The sequence below is a fragment of the Myxocyprinus asiaticus genome, chromosome 11, assembly GCF_019703515.2.
Source record: "Myxocyprinus asiaticus isolate MX2 ecotype Aquarium Trade chromosome 11, UBuf_Myxa_2, whole genome shotgun sequence".
In the NCBI taxonomy this organism is placed as follows: Eukaryota; Metazoa; Chordata; class Actinopteri; order Cypriniformes; family Catostomidae; genus Myxocyprinus; species Myxocyprinus asiaticus.
In genome coordinates, this window is record NC_059354.1 from 28972560 (window position 1) to 28992745 (window position 20186).

The following is a 20186-nucleotide window of genomic DNA, read 5'->3' on the forward strand; positions in this document are numbered from 1 at the left end:
ACTCCCTTGTTGTCATGTAAATCACATAGAGAACACCTGCAGACCCTCATAACTGTGTGTCAAGGCCAGGTAGGTCTCAGGAAATATCAGATATCATTTCATCATCTTGGACATCCCTATTTGTCATTACCCCATGAACAAGTGAGCTTGTGCACTACAAGACAACATGCTAGTATGTTTTTATACTTTGTGTGTACTCACCATGAGGGAAGGTGACTTGAAAAGGCTTGGCAGTGTTTCTCAGATTCCACATGCTCAGACTGCCATCAGAATGACTGCACATGAACTGTCTCCCATCATGATGCCAGCTTACTGAGTGAATGGCCTAAGAGACAAAAAGATGGTCAAATCATAATAGAAATCACATGTTTCAGAAAGTTAAAATCATTATAGACTTTCTCTTTTTGATATTTGGCCTTTGTGTGTAAAATCTGTTTGTGAAGTTTTTGTTTGAAAAGTGTACTTGTGCTAACCTGCCCAAATACAAATGGCACTTGCTTTGATATTTTGCAATTTAATAAAATGACACATTACTAAGTGTGGCTTAAGTCACCTTATACCAGGGGTCTGTTGAATGCTTGATAATGATTGGTTGACAGACTTTCTAAGGTGTGCAATTATATTTCAGTAAACGCACGGCTATAAAGTAGTTACAGGTTTTGACAGCATATCACTTGATCCATATCACTTTGCCAAATTATTTCAGTTATATCTGAGAGCCCTACTGTAATGTTCTGTAACGAGTGGCTGCTGGCAATGGCGAAGATGATAACGATGAAATCAAGAACCCAAGTGCAATTTATTTACAAAAGTGAAATCCAATGGACCCTAACTATAAACATGAATGAAACATAAACTTGACTTGGCTTAAACTTGACATAAACTTGACTTAACATGAACACGTTACCAAACACAATACCTGACAAACAACAATGGAAAACATGAGGGCTTAAATACTTGGACATGGGAGAACATAAACCAATGAACAAACAGAACTCTAAACAAGATAATCAAACAATGAACCAATGAAAACAAGACACATGAACATGAAGGGAAAACAGTACATCACATGACCAGGAACACATGACATGAAACAGGAACTAAACTTTTCAAAATAAAAGACGTGAAAAACATGAAAACATGAATCAACAAAATACACATGACACCTAATAAAACAAAGACATTGGCTAAGTAAATCAGATAAGAATGACAAACATGTCTATTTTATCTTAAATTTATTTCAATTTCTGTTGAAAGTGCTCTTGCGCTCCTCTCTCACTTTCGGTCTTGTCTCACCCACACTGACACACACACACACACACACACACACACACACATAGACTTGAGCCACTAGCGAACTAGCAATGAAGGCTTGTGCTGTATCAGAGCAAGACCGGTTTAGGGATAAAAACCAGAAAAAAAAAAAAACATTGTGATAAAACCCTAAACGATGTTGTAAGGTGTGGTAACCATGTTATAAGCAGAATAATTGACTCCAGCCCATTTAATTATGAAAAAATAACATTGAAAAACTCAGCTGCACCTTGTGGCCACATTACCACCTCTGAGTGTGCATTTTTGTTAAATAATTCAACAGTACATCATTAATTATTCCTTACATATACTGTTGTAATGTATATACTGTACACTGTACATAAAGCATGTAGGACTGAAACGGTTAGTCGACGTTATTGACAACGTCGACAATAAAAAAATTGTCAACAAACATTTTTGTTGTCGAATAGTCGTTTGATCTCATTTAACGTATCGTGACGCTCCAATGGTGATGCGTGAGAGCAGCACTGCAGCTCACGCCTGACTGAGGAGAGGAAGAATTAAACAGCTCACAGTCCAGATGCACTCTAAACTTTCCAAACAGCTTCAGGTGATGTAGATCGTAAAGTATGATGGAATTATAATGCAAAAATACAAAATAAGTACAGGTGCATCTCAATAAATTAGAATGTTGTGGAAAAGTTCATTTATTTCAGTAATTCAACTCAGATTGTGAAACTTGTGTATTAAATAAATTCAATGCACACAGACTGAAGTAGTTTAAGTCTTTGGTTCTTTTAATTGTGATGATTTTGGCTCACATTTAACAAAAACCCACCAATTCACTATCTCAAAAAATTAGAATACATCATAAGACCAATAAAAAAAAACATTTTTAGTGAATTGTTGGCCTTCTGGAAAGTATGTTAATTTACTGTATATGTACTCAATACTTGGTAGGGGCTCCTTTTGCTTTAATTACTGCCTCAGTTTGGCGTGGCATGGAGGTGATCAGTTTGTGGCACTGCCGATGTGGTATGGAAGCCCAGGTTTCTTTGACAGTGGCCTTCAGCTCATCTGCATTTTTTGGTCTCTTGTTTCTCATTTTCCTCTAGACAATACCCCATAGATTCTCTATGGGGTTCAGGTCTGGTGAGTTTGCTGGCCAGTCAAGCACACCAACACCATGATCATTTAACCAACTTTTGGTGCTTTTGGCAGTGTGGGCAGGTGCCAAATTCTGCTGGAAAATGAAATCAGCATCTTTAAAAAGCTGGTCAGCAGAAGGAAGCATGAAGTGCTCCAAAATTTCTTGGTAAACGGGTGCAGTGACTTTGGTTTTCAAAAAACACAATGGACCAACACCAGCAGATGACATTGCACCCCAAATCATCACAGACTGTGGAAACTTAACACTGGACTTCAAGCAACTTGGGCTATGAGCTTCTCCACCCTTCCTCCAGACTCTAGGACCTTGGTTTCCAAATGAAATACAAAACTTGCTCTCATCTGAAAAGAGGACTTTGGACCACTGGGCAACAGTCCAGTTCTTCTTCTCCTTAGCCCAGGTAAGACGCCTCTGACATTGTCTGTGGTTCAGGAGTGGCTTAACAAGAGGAATACGACAACTGTAGCCAAATTCCTTGACACGTCTATGTGTGGTGGCTCTTGATGCCTTGACCCCAGCCTCAGTCCATTCCTTGTGAAGTTCACCCAAATTCTTGAATCGATTTTGCTTGACAATCATAAGGCTGCGGTTCTCTCGGTTGGTTGTGCATCTTTTTCTTCCACACTTTTTCCTTCCACTCAACTTTCTGTTAACATGCTTGGATACAGCACTCTGTGAACAGCCAGAATCTTTGGCAATGAATGTTTGTGGCTTACCCTCCTTGTGAAGGGTGTCAATGATTGTCTTCTGGACAACTGTCAGATCAGCAGTCTTCCCCATGACTGTGTAGCCTAGTGAACCAAACTGAGAGACCATTTTGAAGGCTCAGGAAATCTTTGCAGGTGTTTTGAGTTGATTAGCTGATTGGCATGTCACCATATTCTAATTTTTTGAGATAGTGAATTGGTGGGTTTTTGTTAAATGTGAGCCAAAATCATCACAATTAAAAGAACCAAAAGACTTAAACTACTTCAGTCTGTGTGCATTGAATTTATTTAATACATGAGTTTCACAATTTGAGTTGAATTACTAAAATAAATGAACTTTTCCACGACATTCTAATTTATTGAGATGCACCTGTAAATACAGAAGCACTCTCGTTGTGGAATAAGCGGAGCCGGAGCACTTTAAAGGAAACACCCCGGTGTTACATCTTAAATGCAGTTATATTTAATGCGTTATAGCTAAAATAAAATAATAACTATAAAAAGTTAAAATAATAAGGAAGCAGATCATGTAAAAAAACAACAAACTCCGAACTGGCATTTCTCTGTGTGGTTAGCGCCTCTTCTATGAGTTGCACAAAGTGTCCCGATCTAAAGAGAGAAGAGATTGAAACTGCATCCGGCTGATGCACGCTCTGTCGCAGGGAAGCTCATCCCTCAAGCGCGCATGCTTAATGCAGCTAGATTATAACGTGATGGCTCACAACTTATTGAATCATAATATATGTCACTGTGCATTTCTTATCACGAAGAAAATTGGCAATAAGCAGCTTTATTAATAAGAGAGAGTTTGTTTTTTTGTGAGTTAAAGATGGATTGAAGTGAACAGAAAGGTGAGAGAGGGTAGTCTTCGCCCCATTGAACCAAAATACGGTTTTGGATTTGTTCTTGTTTTGGCTTGTTTTCCAATATAAATATCTGAAACTCCTTTAAAACAACGTACATTTTCTTTAGCAGCTATACTGCAGAAGAAAAATGTTATCTGAGAATGTTGAATATAACAAATATTTTAAAATATCTAAAATCATAAAAAAGATGCATTCACCTGAGAAGCAGCATATAAGATATTTAGACTTGCTTTTAGAGTATAGATCTTAAATATAAGTATATTTTGTCTTTACTGCACACGCAGAAGTATAACCAAGTGAAAAATTACACTTATATTTAAGAAAAATTCTCTTAATGCAAGTCTAAATATCTTAAATGTTGCTTCTCATGTAAATGTATCTTGTTTCAAGGATTTTTAGACAATTTTAAATGGAAAACAAGACAAAAACACTTGATAACAAAAGGATTTTTTGCAGTGAATTTCTTTACTGAATTAAACGTAATAAAAAGTATTTTTTCCCCTTTAATTCAGTGAATGTCATTTAGAGGTATTTGTCCTCTTTATTGTTAATAAGCACATTTATACAATCTTTTAAGTCGGGGCACAAGCTGAATAATTGGTTAAGAGCTAATGATTAATCATTGCAATAATCGCCAATTAGTCAAATAATCGTTCTAATAATCGTTAGGTTAATCGATTATCAAAATAATCATTAGTTGCAGCCCTAAAAGCATGTGAGCAGAAGACATAAGTATGAGAAATAAAAACAGTCAGAGATGGCAGAGAGAGAGAGAGAGAGAGAGAGAGAGAGAGAAAGAGAGCGAGCGAGAGAGAGAGAGAGGTCATTTAAACATGAGCTCCTGAAAGTTTATTGCTTTTAAAATGAAAAAAATTAAAAAATAGCAAAAAATGTCATGGTGAACACAATTTCACTATAAATAGAAGATACATTTAGCAAGAATACTTTAGAAAATAAGACACATTTGTGAAAAACTGTACTTGAAGAACTTCACACTGGAGTGGACCCTCCCTACCACAGGACACCAGAAAGGAAAAACAACAAAATCTGGAGAATAAGGAACTACATTCAAACTTCATTGGAATAACAAGAAGGATCAATATATTTAGAAAAGGATTTGGCCAAAAGGAGAATTAAATAAAAAATAACAGTGGCAAAATAGCAGAGCGAAGCCCAGAAGGACTTAAGAAATCTAAAGAAAACCAACAGAGGATTATAACTGGCTGTTTGATAGAGGTAAGCAATCCACAGAAAAACATCTTCATAAAAACAAGTTGGAAAAGAGAATAAAATACAAAAACTTTTTAAACAAACCTGTCCAAAGTTTACATGCTATGCTAATTCAAAATAACAAAAGCACAGTATAGTTGGCCTTCACACCTTCGGATTGGCTGGTTGAGCTATAGCCCTGAGCATCAGAGACGTGTGAACTGCAGTGCTATGTCAACAGCAGTAGTGGGGGCTGGCACTTGCACCTTTAACTATCCTACAAACATCCAGAGCTGACATAAAACACAAACTTAAAATCCAGAAAGAAAACACTAAGGCCCTTTTTAAAGACACATCACACAGCAAGGGTAAAATCGTCACCACCAACCTGCTTTTCTACACAGAATGCCCAACTGTCTGGCACACAGTGTTCTGCACACTTTTTTTTAACATTTTACAAAACATGGAATTTGTAAAGGCAGACAACTGTGTATATATACAGTGGTGTGAAAAAGTGTTTGCCCCCTTCCTGATTTCTTATTTTTTTGCATGTTTGTCACACTTAAATGTTTCAGATCATCAAACAAGTTTAAATATTAGTCAAAGATAACACAAGTAAACACAAAATGCAGTTTTTAAATGAAGGTTGTTATTATTAAAGGAAAACAAAATCCAAACCTACATGGCTCTGTGTGAAAAGGTGTTTGCCCCACCTGTTAAAATATAACTTAACTGTGGTTTATCACACCTGAGTTCAATTTCTCTAGCCACACCCAGGCCTGATTACTGCCACACCTGTTCTCAATCAAGAAATCACTTAAATAGGACCTGCCTGACAAAGTGAAGTAGACCAAAAGATCTTCAAAAGCTAGACATCATGCCGAGATCCAAAGAAATTCAGATACAAATGAGAAAGAAAGTAATTGAGATCTATCAGTCTGGAAAAGGTTATAAAGCCATTTCTAAAGCTTTGAGACTCCAGAGAACCACAGTGAGAGCCATTATCCACAAATGGCGAAAACATGGAACAGAGGTGAACCTTCCCAGGAGTGGCCGGCCAACCAAAATTACCCCAAGAGCGCAGCAAGAGGTCACAAAATACCCCACAACAACATCCAAAGAACTGCAGGCCTCACTTGCCTCAGTTAAGGTCAGTGTTCATGACTCCACCATAAGAAAGAGACTGGGCAAAAATGGCCTGCATGGCAGAGTTCCAAGATGAAAACCACTGCTGAGCAAAAAGAACATTAAGGCTCGTCTCATTTTTGCCAGAAAACATCTTGATGATCCCCAAGACTTTTGGGAAAATACTCTGTGGACTGACGAGACAAAAGTTGAACATTTTGGAAGGTGTGTGTCCCATTACATCTGGCGTAAAAGTAACACCGCATTTCAGAAAAAGAACATCATACCAACAGTAAAATATGGTGGTGGTAGTGTGATGGTCTGGGGCTGTTTTGCTGCTTCAGGACCTGGAAGACTTGCTGTGATAAATGGAACCATGAATTCTGCTGTCTACCAAAAATTCCTGAAGGAGAATGTCCGGCCATCTGTTCGTGACCTCAAGCTGAAGCGAACTTGGGTTCTGCAGCAGGACAATGATCCAAAACACCAGCAAGTCCACCTCTGAATGGCTGAAGAAAAACAAAATGAAGACTTTGGAGTGGCCTAGTCAAAGTTCTGACCTGAATCCTATTGAGATGCTATGGCATGACCTTAAAAAGGCAGTTCATGCTCGAAAACCCTCCAATGTGGCTGAATTACAACAATTCTGCAAAGATGAGTGGGCCAAAATTCCTCCACAGTGCTGTAAAAGACTCATTGCAAGTTATTGCAAATGCTTGATTGCAGTTGTTGCTGCTAAGGGCGGCCCAACCAGTTATTAGGTTTAGGGGGCAATCACTTTTTCACACAGGTCCATGTAGGTTTGGATTTTGTCTCCTACTGAACTTACTCCTACACACAACAAAAAATACATGCAGGGTAGAATTAGGCAAATATCCACTAATTATAAAAATACAAAAATGGGCAATCAAATTATAGAAACATCTAAAACTCAGTGACCCCCAGTCATACCATTATAAAGCCCTGCAATACCAAGAGTTGAGCAAAGCAACCAATCCCCTCTCTCAGTTGGTCCGGAGCTTTAGTCATGATGCTTCACCAACATCACCACACTAAAGACCTGGACCAGAACAATACTGCAAAACTAATTAGATTCAGACAAATTATAGCACAACTAAAAAAAATTACATAACTTGTTGGAAAAGTAAAATGCAATGCTTTCTGACCCTAAAAAGAGATTACACCATGGCAGACTATCTGTACACAGTTACAGACAAAAACTTGAGAGCCACCTTGACAAGATATAGACTCAGTGGACACAACCTCACTATAGAAACGGGCAGACACAGGAAAACATGGCTGCCACAGGACGAAAGGTTGTGTCCACACTGTGATCAAAATAAAATCGAGACAGAGCTGCATTTTATAACAGAATGCACAAAATACACAGACATCCGGGAAAAAATTACCACAAAATTAAACATATTCACAGCACATTTGACCGTTCAACAAACAATGAAAGACAGCCCATCTTATTAGGGGGTGTCAGATAGCAGCACAATATGTGTCTGTCTGCCAAAGAATGAGAGACTGTGAGTGAACTGACCCGAGTCTGTATCTCCATCATATTTTACTATGGCTCTAGTTTTCTAGTAATATTTTATTTTTCCTCTATGTGTAACTTCATTTTTATTATTTAACATTATACTTTTGTACCATATTTGTCAAGTATAAATTGCATATTTATTCTTTTTTTCTTATAATATGTACATTGTTTTGCATTGTTTTATTTGTATGCAGCTCAGCTGTAAACACTTTGGCAATACGAATGTAGAAATATTTGTCATGTCAATAAAGCACCTTAAAACTCAAACTGAGAGAGAGAGAGAGAGAGAGAGAGAGAGAGAGAGAGAGAGAGAGAGAGAGATAGAGAGTTCTTCAAAAACTGTGATCCCCTTATGTCACACAGGTACATCTTCAAGTTGGCTCCAAAAATAAGAGAGAGGTGAGGACGAGACTAATTGTTCTTGCTTGGAAAAGTCTTTCTCTCTCAGCCTAACATCCATCTGAGGCAGTCAATAATCCAATATCAGTAATTACTCCACCATCAAAGCAGCCTGATCTCCACTTATCTCTTCGCTAATGTCACTGAGTAAATAATATGTGAAATAATATCAGCGTTAGATTTATTTGATGTTTGTTATGAGTGTGTATGAAAGGGTTTAGGGTTGTTTGAAGTGTTTAAGAGGCCTCTGTTCTTTATTACTCAAAGAGGCACCAAGAAATCGACTGAAATTGAATCTCAAGGTGGCTAATCAAACAAGATACAGTGATTTCGGTGTTATGGTGCGGTCACACTAGACTTTGTGCTTGCAAAATTACTTCAAACCTTGCAAAGAACATGGGAAACAGGACATGATCTCACGCTCTAGGCCTTCAATTTTGAATAAATAAGTTACTATAAATAAAAAATACATTCTTAATGTTAAAATATTCTATCTTTTCCACTTTCCCGGAACACTGCGAACTACACAGTTTTAAAGGTTTGTATTCTTTGTATTGAGCCAAGAGGTCAATCTGTGACATTTAGATCCTCTACTGGTCAAACATCTTTATGCGATTTTACAAAACAGAGTTCAACAAAACTGAATTTTGGTATGCAGCAGGAAGCACGGCTTCCCCTAAAATTTCAGAAGAAATGTGGCAAGGACGAGTTACACAGTTGTGCTCAAAAGTTTGCATTCCCTGGCAGAAATTGTGAAATTTTGGCATTGATTTTGAAAATATGACTGATCATGCAAAAATAATTTCTTTTATTTAAGGATAGTGATCATATGAAGCCATTTATTATCACATAGTTGTTTGGCTCCTTTTTAAATCATAATGATAACAGAAATCACCCAAATGGCCCTGATCAAAAGTTTACATACCCTTGAATGTTTGGCCTTGTTACAGACACACAAGGTGACACACACAGGTTTAAATGGCAATTAAAGGTTAATTTCCCACACCTGTGGCTTTTTAAATTGCAATTAGTCTCTGTGTATAAATAGTCAATGAGTTTGTTAGCGCTCACGTGGATGCACTGAGCAGGCTAGATACTGACCATGGGGAGCAGAAAACAACTGTCAAAAGACCTGCATAACAAGGTAATGGAACTTTATAAAGACGGGAAAGGATATAAAAAGATATCCAAAGCCTTGAAAATGCCAGTCTGTACTGTTCAATCACTTATTAAGAAGTGGAAATTTCGGGGATCTCTTGATACCAAGCCAAGGTCAGGTAGACCAAGAAAGATTTCAGCCACAACTGCCAGAAGAATTGTACGGGATACAAAGAAAAACACTCATGTAACCTCAGGAGAAATACAGGCTGCTCTGGAAAAAGACAGTGTGGTTGTTTCAAGGAGCACAATACGCCGATACTTGAACAAAAATGAGCTGCATGGTCGAGTTGCCAGAAAGAAGCTTTTACTGCACCAATGCCACAAAAAACACCTTGACATGCCATACAGCTTCTGGCGCACTGTAATTTGGAGTGACGAGACCAAAATAGAGCTTTATGGTCACAACAATAAGCGCTATGTTTGGAGAGGGGTCAACAAGGCCTATAGTGAAAAGATTACCATTCCCACTGTGAAGCATGGTGGTGGCTCACTGATGTTTTGGGGGTGTGTGAGCTCTAAAGGCACGGGGAATCTTGCGAAAATTGATGGCAAGATGAATGCAGCATGTTATCAGAAAATACTGGCAGACAATTTGCATTCTTCTGCACCAAAGCTGCGCATGGGACGCTCTTGGACTTTCCAGCACAACAATGACCCTAAGCACAAGGCCAAGTTGACCCTCCAGTGGTTACAGCAGAAAAAGGTGAAGGTTCTGGAGTGGCCATCACAATCTCCTGACCTTAATATCATCGAGCCACACTCATGCAAGATGACCAAAGACTTTACATGACCTGGAGGCATTTTGCCAAGACGAATGGGCAGCTATACCACCTGCAAAAATGTGGGGCCTCATAGACAACTATTACAAAAGACTGCACACTGTCACTGATGCTAAAGGGGGCAATACACAGTATTAAGAACTAAGGGTATGCAGACTTTTGAACAGGGGTCATTTAATTTTTTTCTTTGTTGCCATGTTTTGTGCCATTCTGTTGTAACCTACAGTTGAATATGAATCCCATAAGAAATAAAAGAAATGTGTTTTGCCTGCTCACTCATGTTTTCTTTAAAAATGGTACATATATTACCAAATCTCCAAGGGTATGCAAACTTTTGAGCACAACTGTATATATATATATATATATATATATACAAATAATGTATATTAATTAAATATCACTCCACGCATTTCAATATTTTAGCGAATAAAAGTGTAATATATCACACATCACTATCGTGCTGTTCATTCAAGTAACACAATCCACTTTTTTCACATGAATCAATATAAGTCATATATTTCTATATATAGATTCATAGAAGTCAGTGGATGTACATTGAAGCAAGACTCTATGGCCATTCGAGTCAATGGTGTAAAAGATTGATGTTCATTGGACAAGAGGCTCAAAACAAATCATTTTGTGTCCAATCCAGATGCCGTACTTCTCTGTGAGCACTATTTATATTGGATCTGGATCTGATGGCCTGCCTATTGCACACTGGGCTTTTTCAATCAATGTTTTTTTTTTTTTTTTTTTTTTTTTTTTTACCCACCTGGAACACCGGGTTCTCTTTATGAAGATTGGTTGAGCTCTTTATTAAAAGGGTGGGACTGAAACATCAAATATTTAAACAGTTTTGAACATGATTGACAGCGTATGAAATATAATAGTACCACTGTTGAGAGCAGAGTGTTTGGTGGCTCTAAGATAGACATGCAGTTATTTGTAATCTGACATAACATATTTATTTAAACTTTTATTTATGGTTATTGTGCCTATTGACACTTTTAATTGTTGCAAAAACAGCTTTGAGCTTAGTTAATTATTTCTTTGAGAAATTGCACAGTGTGAGTAGTAGTTTCAGCTGCTTTTGGGATCAACATTGCAGACAACAAAAATAACTGCCTGTGCTTCCTCACTCTTGAAAAACACCAGCCGGCACTAGTGCGCAGCGAAAGATCAAAGTGCTACGCGAATGCTTTCCGCTTTCCTGTGTTTGTATGCATATGAATGGAAGTGAACGAAAGTTAGTCCAGTGTGACCACACCTTTAAGTCTTCTTTGAGATGCGACTTCTGTTTCTTTTCAATCCATTCCTCTTTATTTCATCACCGCTTCTGACACACCACTAACAATCAAGTCCCTATATGTCTTTGGTCTCATTCCCTCCTTTCTTTTTCTTTAACTTCGCTAACAGATTCTCTCTCTCCCTCACTCAAAACCCTTCTTTCTATTAAAAGCACTTTATTTCCACACATGGGCATTTCAAGAAGGCATCTAAACTAGCAGTTATCAGACCCCAAGACATTTCCATTTACCAACTCTGACAAACGCTTGCCGAGCTACGGCACCCCAGAGTCCCTCTGCACAGTCATCACTGACAGATGATCAGAGAGCACCGTCACCGCATTGAAATCTGCAGTAAAGGGCTGGAAGGAGAAAAGGGCAAGTTTCTGGAAGGTTTTGCGCTTTAGCGAGGTTGACATGCTGCTGCGTGCCAAGGAGCACTGTGATTGAAACGTGTTTTGGAGAGATGAAAGTGAGCAGCTGGCTGCAGGAGCCAGTTCCTTTTTCAGAGAGGAAGACCAAGTTGTGTGCCACGTAGTGATTGTGCTAAACACATCCACATGGCACAAGGAGGGAAATTAAATTAGAAAAAAATGGACTTGTATGCAGTGTTGTAAATCTGCATCAGTGGGGGGGAGAAAACCCCCCAGATAAGCCAATTTCTTTGTACCAAAAGTAAATGTATTGTTTATATCCCAAGTCATATTTGTTTGTCTTTTTTTTGGCTGAGGGCTGGATTCTAATGAGATGAAAAATAAGAGATTTCAGGTCACAAATGTAATAGTTTTTCCTATCATGGAGGGGATTTTTCTTGACTTGCATTGATTTAATCCTATGCTGATGATTTTCAATCCTCTAACCCTACCCCTAAGCCTAACCACTTGCAAGTATATTTATGCATTTGGCTTTTATTCAGAGCGAATTAGTGCAATGTGTACATTTTATGTGTGTTCCCTGGGAATCAAACACATGACCTTGGTGTTGCTAGTGCCATGCCTGACCAGCTACAGGAACACAGAAGCCCTTACAAAAACCTTTATGTGTTTTCTTTAATTTTAATTAAGGCAGTATTTTGTATGTTTATGAAGCTGTTGTCCTGGAAACCATTGGCTAGTCCCTACAATGTAAGCGAGTTCAGGTTTTGGTGAACTCCCCAACACACACACACTGAGACGTACCTCATCATAGTATATCCTGAAGTCGGCTCTTTTTGCCCTCAGCTCCCACATGACTATTGTGCCGCTCTCAAAGCCTATCAGCAACTGAAAGACACACACAAACACAGAAGAGAGCAGCAGCAGTTTGTCAGACTCAACTGACCAGCAGTAAACAGTGAAAACAGAGCCGAGGGTGTGTAACAAATGTCAGGGGCCTTTTGGCTATTTTGGTTCACAACAAAAAAGACACACCAGTGCTTGGTCATATTTAATATTTATGTGACCAGGACAGAGAGAAGTGTTGATCGAAACAGACTCACTCTAAACCTTTCGTCCTCTCTTATCTCACAGACCTTGGCCAAAACATTGGCTACACACATAAGTGTGGATTTCATCATAGGAGTGTGTGTGTGTGTGTGTGTGTGTGTGTGTTCAGGTATATATGTTTACAAGGACTATTCACTAGCACTATTCTAGATTACACACATGTAATTATGCTATAAACGTGGTTTAACCAAAACGCTTAAAAAACATACTTTTTTTTTTTTTTTTATGTAAAAATGCAGAATGTTTTCTGTGAGGGTTAAGTGTAGGGTTAGGGTTATGTGATAGGATATATAGTTTGTACAGTATAAAATAAATTATGGCAATGGAGAGTCATTGTAAACCACAAATACCAACACGCGCACATGTGTGTGTGTGTGTGTGTGTGTGTGTGTGTGTGTGTGTGTGTGTGTGTGTGTGTTTGTATGTGCAATGCTTGGCAAAGCTCATTAATTCAGAAGTGTCTGTCCTGTGGTTTCAGCAGTTTCTACTGATATCTTCACCTCCACATGTACACTTCCTTCCCTCAACTCATGCACTGTAAAAAGCTATCAAAAAGCTCTTAGATCACATCTGATTTTCCACAAATCATGCTGTCTAGAGTTTTTTGTCTACTGACATTTTTTGTAAAGATATTTTTTCAATGTTTCGTTAACAGAACGATCCAAAAAACACTAAACAACTGTACAACCCACTGAAGAGACTGTATATCTATCCCTAAAAGTCTCTTTGTCATTCCCGTAAGAAATGGTGCTGTTATGAATAAAGTCTATACCAAACTTGCTGAAATGTGCTCGTCAAATGCAGGCACTTAAACTGAATTAATAATAACTTGATTTACATGATAACAGGATGGAAATAAAGAGCTAATGTTAGCCATTGCTCTGTGAGGGTCTGATACAGTAGTTAGCTTGCATGAGGGTATTGAAGTTAATTGTGATCTTTTTATCTTTTAAAAGACTTCATTCTAGATGCCTAGCATCCTATACATGCCCAAACCAAATGAGTGAAATTATCTACAATTCACTCCTATGTTCACTTAATTGAAATATTGAGAAAACTATATTTGTGGTTTTAAGTCCATCTCTGTTAGCTTTGAGGACAACTTTATATTAGTTCCCTCCTTCTTCCTCATGTACTTGCTATTTTGAAAATAGCAGGCAGCATACAGTGTATACTGTGCAGTATTCAGTAGTTAGTAGTGGCTATGAAGATAGTGTTCTAATCAGAATAATGGTTTGGTGAAATGTCTTAAACTAAAGGCTACTGGCTATTATTGGGCTAAATTGAGAAAACTAATATGATTTGCAAAATAGCATTTAATATTTTATGTAGACATATTATTGGGACAGGAATGACTCATTTACTGACTGAATGTTTAATTCAAAAGCCTATCATGTTTCGCACAGTTATGTTACTAACACTAAACTCTAAGACAAGAGTATGTTTACTCTGTCCCATTTTCCAAAAGCTTACTAGTTCCCCAAGCCCGTCTTTATCAATTGCTCTAATGCATCTGACCTGCTGTGACTTAGCAATGTGTAACAACACATAGCCTGGTTATTTTTCCTGGAAGATGGCCCCACAGTACCCACTACAAAATGCCATGCCTCCTCCTGGAGACAGCAGGAGATCAAAGAAATGGCCTAAAGGATGTTCACCCAAAAATGAAAATTTTGTCATCATTTACTCAACCCCATGTCAACTCAATCCATTTTTTTTCTTTTTTTTTTCTTTCTGCAAGACACAAAAGGAGATGATAGGCAGCTGATTATGACAAGTGGAAGATGGTTTATTGTTCCAAAAAGGCCAAAAAGCTCCATAAAAGTATTGTAAAAGTAGTCCATAACATATGTGAGCTACATTCCAAGTTCAATCTTAGAAAGCCATAAGAAGCTTTCTGTGAGGAAAAGACAGAAATAAGTTGTTCCCCTTTGCTGTCATTTGTGGTTGCATATATTGCATTGTGATTAGTCACATGATGCAAGAACCAACTGGTTTATTCCTCAGTGACATCAATGCATCTAAAGGCACCATTTTAAAATTGTACACAGGTGTGAATGAGATGTGATATTTCGATCTTAGAAAGCCATAAGATAGCTTTCTGTGAGGAAAAGACAGAAATAAGTCGTTCCCCTTTGCTGTCATTTGTGGTCGCATATGTTGCATTGTGATTGGTCCCGTGTTGCGAGAACTAAATGGGTTGTCCCTCAATGACGTCAACACATCTAAAGGCACCATTTTTTGAAATGTACACAAGTGTGAATGAGACATGTGAGTTTTGATGGGAAAGGTATCAATGTATACCTCTTGATCTTGATCTCTTTATATGTTATTGGTGATTATTTATTTTATTTTATTTGTCCTTTTTGGAGCTTGGCAGCAAAAATCATCATCCACTTTTCCTGTAGAATAATTTGGAAAATTTGGCCTAACATCTGCTTCTGTGTTACTCGGAGGAAAGAAAGTTTGAGGGGGTTTTGATCAACATGAGGATGAGTTATTGGTGACAGAGCTTTCATTTTTTTGTGTAACTTATCTGTTAAATGAGTGTGAATTCATGTTTATATGTGTGTGTGTGTGTGTGTGTGTGTGTGTGTGTGTGTGTGTGTGTGGAGAGAGAGAGAGAGAGAGAGAGAAAGGGAAAGAGAAAGAGAAAGACAGACTTTCAGCATGCATCCCCCATACAAGATGCTAGATGCTAAGAAAAGTAGTTGGGGTGAACACCAGGTCACATAAGTGTTTTTACATGGATCCCAATGAGTGTTAATTAATCAGTCCTGTGCCAACTTATGCAAAGTGCCTATTAAAAAGAATCAGCAGTTAAAGGAGCACTTACACTTATTTTTTCTTAGTTTGTAGGCTTATGTGAACATTTGTTTTTAGTTTTCTGGAAAGTTTTAAATTCTTGATTCCTTGAAAATGCAATGAAAGTAAGAAGAGTAAAAGAAGAAAGGGATAGAGAAAAAATATTCCTCACCTTTCCTTCATCTTTTGGACTGTCACTCAGATGAACAACTGGACCTGGATGTGTCTTTGTTGATCTGAAAACAGAGAGAGATTCTATTTCTTTAATATATAACAGAACAATGGAAATGACAAATCTTCATCATGCATATTGTGCCTGTGATAACTTTTTATAGACCTCATTAAATCAGAATTAGATTTTTGTGATTTTATGTCCATCTCCGTGTAACAGGTTTGAGGAATGAGAAAGCGGGAGACGGCAAATCCAACTCAAAGGTAAGTTTATTCACACAAACACGTTCGCTTGACTTTGTAATGGTAAATCTTCATATAAACACTCAAAATGCTCTATTTAGTGGGACTGGCAGCTGCCAACACACTTAAAGCTTCAGCTGGGCTCTCTCTCTCCCTCACTCTGAGGTCTGGCCCCTTTTATTCCCCCCATCTCACACTGTGAACAAAGAAACAGCAATTACCAGCAGTTAATCTCAGGTGAAAACCCTTACCACTTCCTCTCTCCCCAGATGAACGCTCGACCACGCCCTCGCCTCCACACTCTTTTAGCTTTGTGACCCTCTATATACTAATACACTCTTACCCATTTACTTACTATTTAAAAATAGAAGAAGCATTCATTGTACACTGTGCTGTATTTACAAGTTAGTAGAGGTTATTAAGATTCCAATATTCCAATCACAATCATGATTTGGCAAGATGTCTTAAACTAAAGGCTATTGGCTTATTTTAAAAAATCCCTTCTATATGTCCTGCCCCAACTTCTTGGTTCAATAGGAAATGCATCAATTCACTGACTTTCTGAATATTCAGAAAGTTCCCCCAGTGTTTTTGACAGAATTCTACCCATCAAGGTCTTCTTTTCAGCAGTATTTCAAAGGAAAAGAGCGACAGGTCAGGAAATGTGCACAGACAGTCTCTGGTGAAATGACTTCTCTGGTATTGTGTGGGGATGTGCCAAGTACAAGAGAGACATGAAAAATAGCAAAGTAACGTCAGAGAGAGAAGGGGAAAATAACTCTTTCATGTTTTTGTGCACACACACAACAACTGACAATCACAGACACACATTTGTCTCTGCTGGTGTAAATGTTATTGGACTAGACATTACAGAGAGACCGGGCCAACACAAAGCCAAAATATCACATAATGCCTCCAGCGAACTCTGGTATCATGGCAACACAGAAACTCATTTAGTTTACTAATCAGTTGCTGTGCAGAGGAAAATAAATGCACAGCAACTGGACTCAAGATGGCGCCGAGTATGGCTGCTGCGTTGCGAGCTCCGACACAACATAGTAGTGTTTTGTTTGTTTTGTTCACAATTCTTATGTTTTTTTTGTCTTGGATGTTGTCTGCCTTATTGTCTACGACAGACAAACACTTTTGGACATTGGTTCAGCAATTTCACACCGTAAACCGGACTTCACATTCCTCAATGCCGACCCGCTGTTTACAAACACGCCAGCGGAGCCCTTTGTCTGGGCAGCACGGCTGCGGAAACGCAAAAGGGGAAACAGAGCCAGTGTTCTCATCAGAGTAAGACGCCGTGCAAATCGACCCCCGCTACCCACTATTCTACTGGCAAATGTTCAGTCTCTGGATAACAAGCTCTGCGAGCTGAAAGCGCGGATCTCTTTCCAACAAGATACAAGGGACTGCTGCATTATCTGCCTTGTGGAAACTTGGATGTCTGCGGAGATTCCAGACTCAGCCATTGAACCCACGGGGTTCTCCGTGCACCGAGCGGACAGAGCGGAAGACCTCTCAGGTAAAAGTAGAGGAGGTGGTGTATGTTTTATGATCAACAAATCCTGGTGTGATCAGAGGAACGTACATGTCTTTCTGCTCTCTTGATCTGGAATTTCTTATGCTTCTGTGTCGACCATTCTGGCTACCGAGGGAATTCACAGCGGTCATTATCACAGCTGTGTACATTCCCCCACAAGCCGACACAGACCGGGCACTCAAGGAAATGTATGGGAGTATAAGTGAGCAGGAAACCGCGCACCCTGAGGCCTCGTTCATTGTGACCGGGGACTTTAATAAAGCCAGTTTAAAATCAGTCACACCAAAATACCACCAGCACATTAGTTTCAACACACGAGGGGACCGGGTTTTGGACCATTGCTACTCTCCGTTCCGGGATGGCTACAAATCCCTCCCCCGCCCACCATTTGGCAAATCGGACCACTCTTCCATTCTGCTTCTGCCCGCTTACGGGCAGAAATTGAAACAGAAAGCACATACACTCAGAACGATCCAGTGCTGGTCAGACCAATAAGATTCTACGCTACAGGACTGTTTTGATCACACGGACTGGGAGATGTTCCGGTCCGCCTCTGATGACGACATCGAGCTTTACGCTGATAGCGTAATGTGTTTCATCAGAACGTGCGTAGAGGACGTGGTTCCGACCAGAACAATACGGATCTATCCGAATCAGAAACCTTGGATTAATAGCGATGTTCACGCGGCACTTAGTGTGCGGACCTCCGCTTTTAATTCCGGGAACGCGGAGGCGCATAAACAAGCCAGTTATGCCCGCAAAACATCAGTACAGGAGCAAGATTGAAGGACAGTTTAACACCACCAACTCTAGAAGCATGTGGCAGGGAATTAACATCATCACGGACTTTAAAGGGAATAAAAACTCCGCCATGAACCCCGCTGCCTCTCTCCCGGATGAGCTAAATACTTTTTATGCTCGTTTTGAGGACAATAACACCACCCTCGCGGAGAGAGCTCTCGTGGCCGAAGCTACAGAGGTTAGTTCACTCTCCGTCTCTGTAGCAGATGTAACCCGATCCTTCCGACGGGTGAATATCCGCAAAGCCGCGGGCCCAGATGGCATTCCGGGCCGCGTCATCAGAGCGTGCGCGAACCAACTGGCTGGTGTTTTTATGGACATTTTCAACCTTTCCCTCTCTTTGTCTGTAGTCCCCACATGCTTTAAAACATCCACCATTGTGCCTGTTCCAAAACAATTAAAAATAACTTGCTTAAATGACTGGCGTCCTGTTGCTCTGACCCCCATCATCAGCAAATGCTTTGAGAGACTAATCAGAGATTACATCTGTTCTGTATTGCCTCTCTCTCTTGACCCGCTGCAGTTTGCTTACCGCAACAACCGCTCCACTGATGATGCCATTGCATCTACAATACACACTGCTCTCTCCCACCTGGAAAAAAAGAACACTTATGTGAGAATGCTGTTTGTAGACTACAGCTCAGCATTCAACACCATAGTGCCCTCCAAGCTAGATGACAAACTCTGTGCTCTGGGCTTAAACAGCTCGCTGTGCAGCTGGATCCTGGACTTCCTGTCAAGCAGACACCAGGTGGTTAGAATAGGTAGCAACATCTCCTCCTCACTGACCCTCAACACTGGAGCCCCACAGGGCTGTGTTCTCAGCACACTCCTGTATCCCTGTACACACATGACTGTGTGGCAACACATAGCTCCAATGCCATCATTAAGTTTGCTGATGACACGATGGTGGTAGGTCTGATCACTGACAATGATGAAACAGCCTACAGAGAGGAGGTGCACACTCTGACACACTGGTGTCAGGAGCACAACCTCTCCCTCAACGTCAGTAAGACAAAGGAGCTTGTGGTGGACTTCAGAAGAAAAGACAGAGAACACAGTCCCATCACCATCAATGGAGCACCAGTAGAGAGAGTCAGCAGCTTCAAGTTCCTGGGTGTCCACATCACTGAGGAACTCACATGGTCCCTCCACACTGAAGTCGTTGTGAAGAAGGCTCATCAGTGCCTCTTCTTCCTGAGACGGCTGAGGAAGTTTGGAATGAACCGCCACATCCTCACACGGTTCTACACCTGCACTGTAGAGAGCATCCTGACTGGCTGCATCTCCGCCTGGTACGGCAATAGCACAGCCCACAACCGCAAAGCACTGCAAAGGGTGGTGCGAACTGCCAGACACATCATCGGAGGTGAGCTTCCCTCCCTCCAGGAAATATATACAAGGCGGTGTGTGAAAAAAGCTCGGAGGATCATCAGAGAATCCAGCCACCCGAGCCATGGGCTGTTTTCGCTGCTACCATCAGGTAGGCGGTATCGCAGCATCAGGACCCGCACCAGCCATCTACATGACAGCTTCTTCCCCCAAGCAATCAGACTTATGAACTCTTGATCTCCCACGATCAAATACATCAGCACTGCACTTTATTACCCTT

General features: G+C 39.8%; 1 protein-coding gene across 2 annotated transcripts in view; it reads right to left on the reverse strand.

Moving 5' to 3' along the window:
* The window catches only part of LOC127448109 (syntaxin-binding protein 5-like), a 228013-nt gene that overhangs the window by 60772 nt on the left and 147055 nt on the right, over positions 1 to 20186 (reverse strand). For both annotated transcript variants that reach the window (XR_007898457.1, XM_051710407.1), the window contains exons 6-8: positions 15983 to 16046; positions 12700 to 12783; positions 202 to 325 (exon numbers count right to left, since the gene is read on the reverse strand). Coding sequence is in view for 1 of the 2 variants with exons in the window: in XM_051710407.1 (XP_051566367.1) it covers positions 202 to 325; positions 12700 to 12783; positions 15983 to 16046 (272 nt within the window). In the remaining variant the exon portion in view is untranslated. The remainder of the gene's footprint in view (positions 1 to 201; positions 326 to 12699; positions 12784 to 15982; positions 16047 to 20186) is intronic.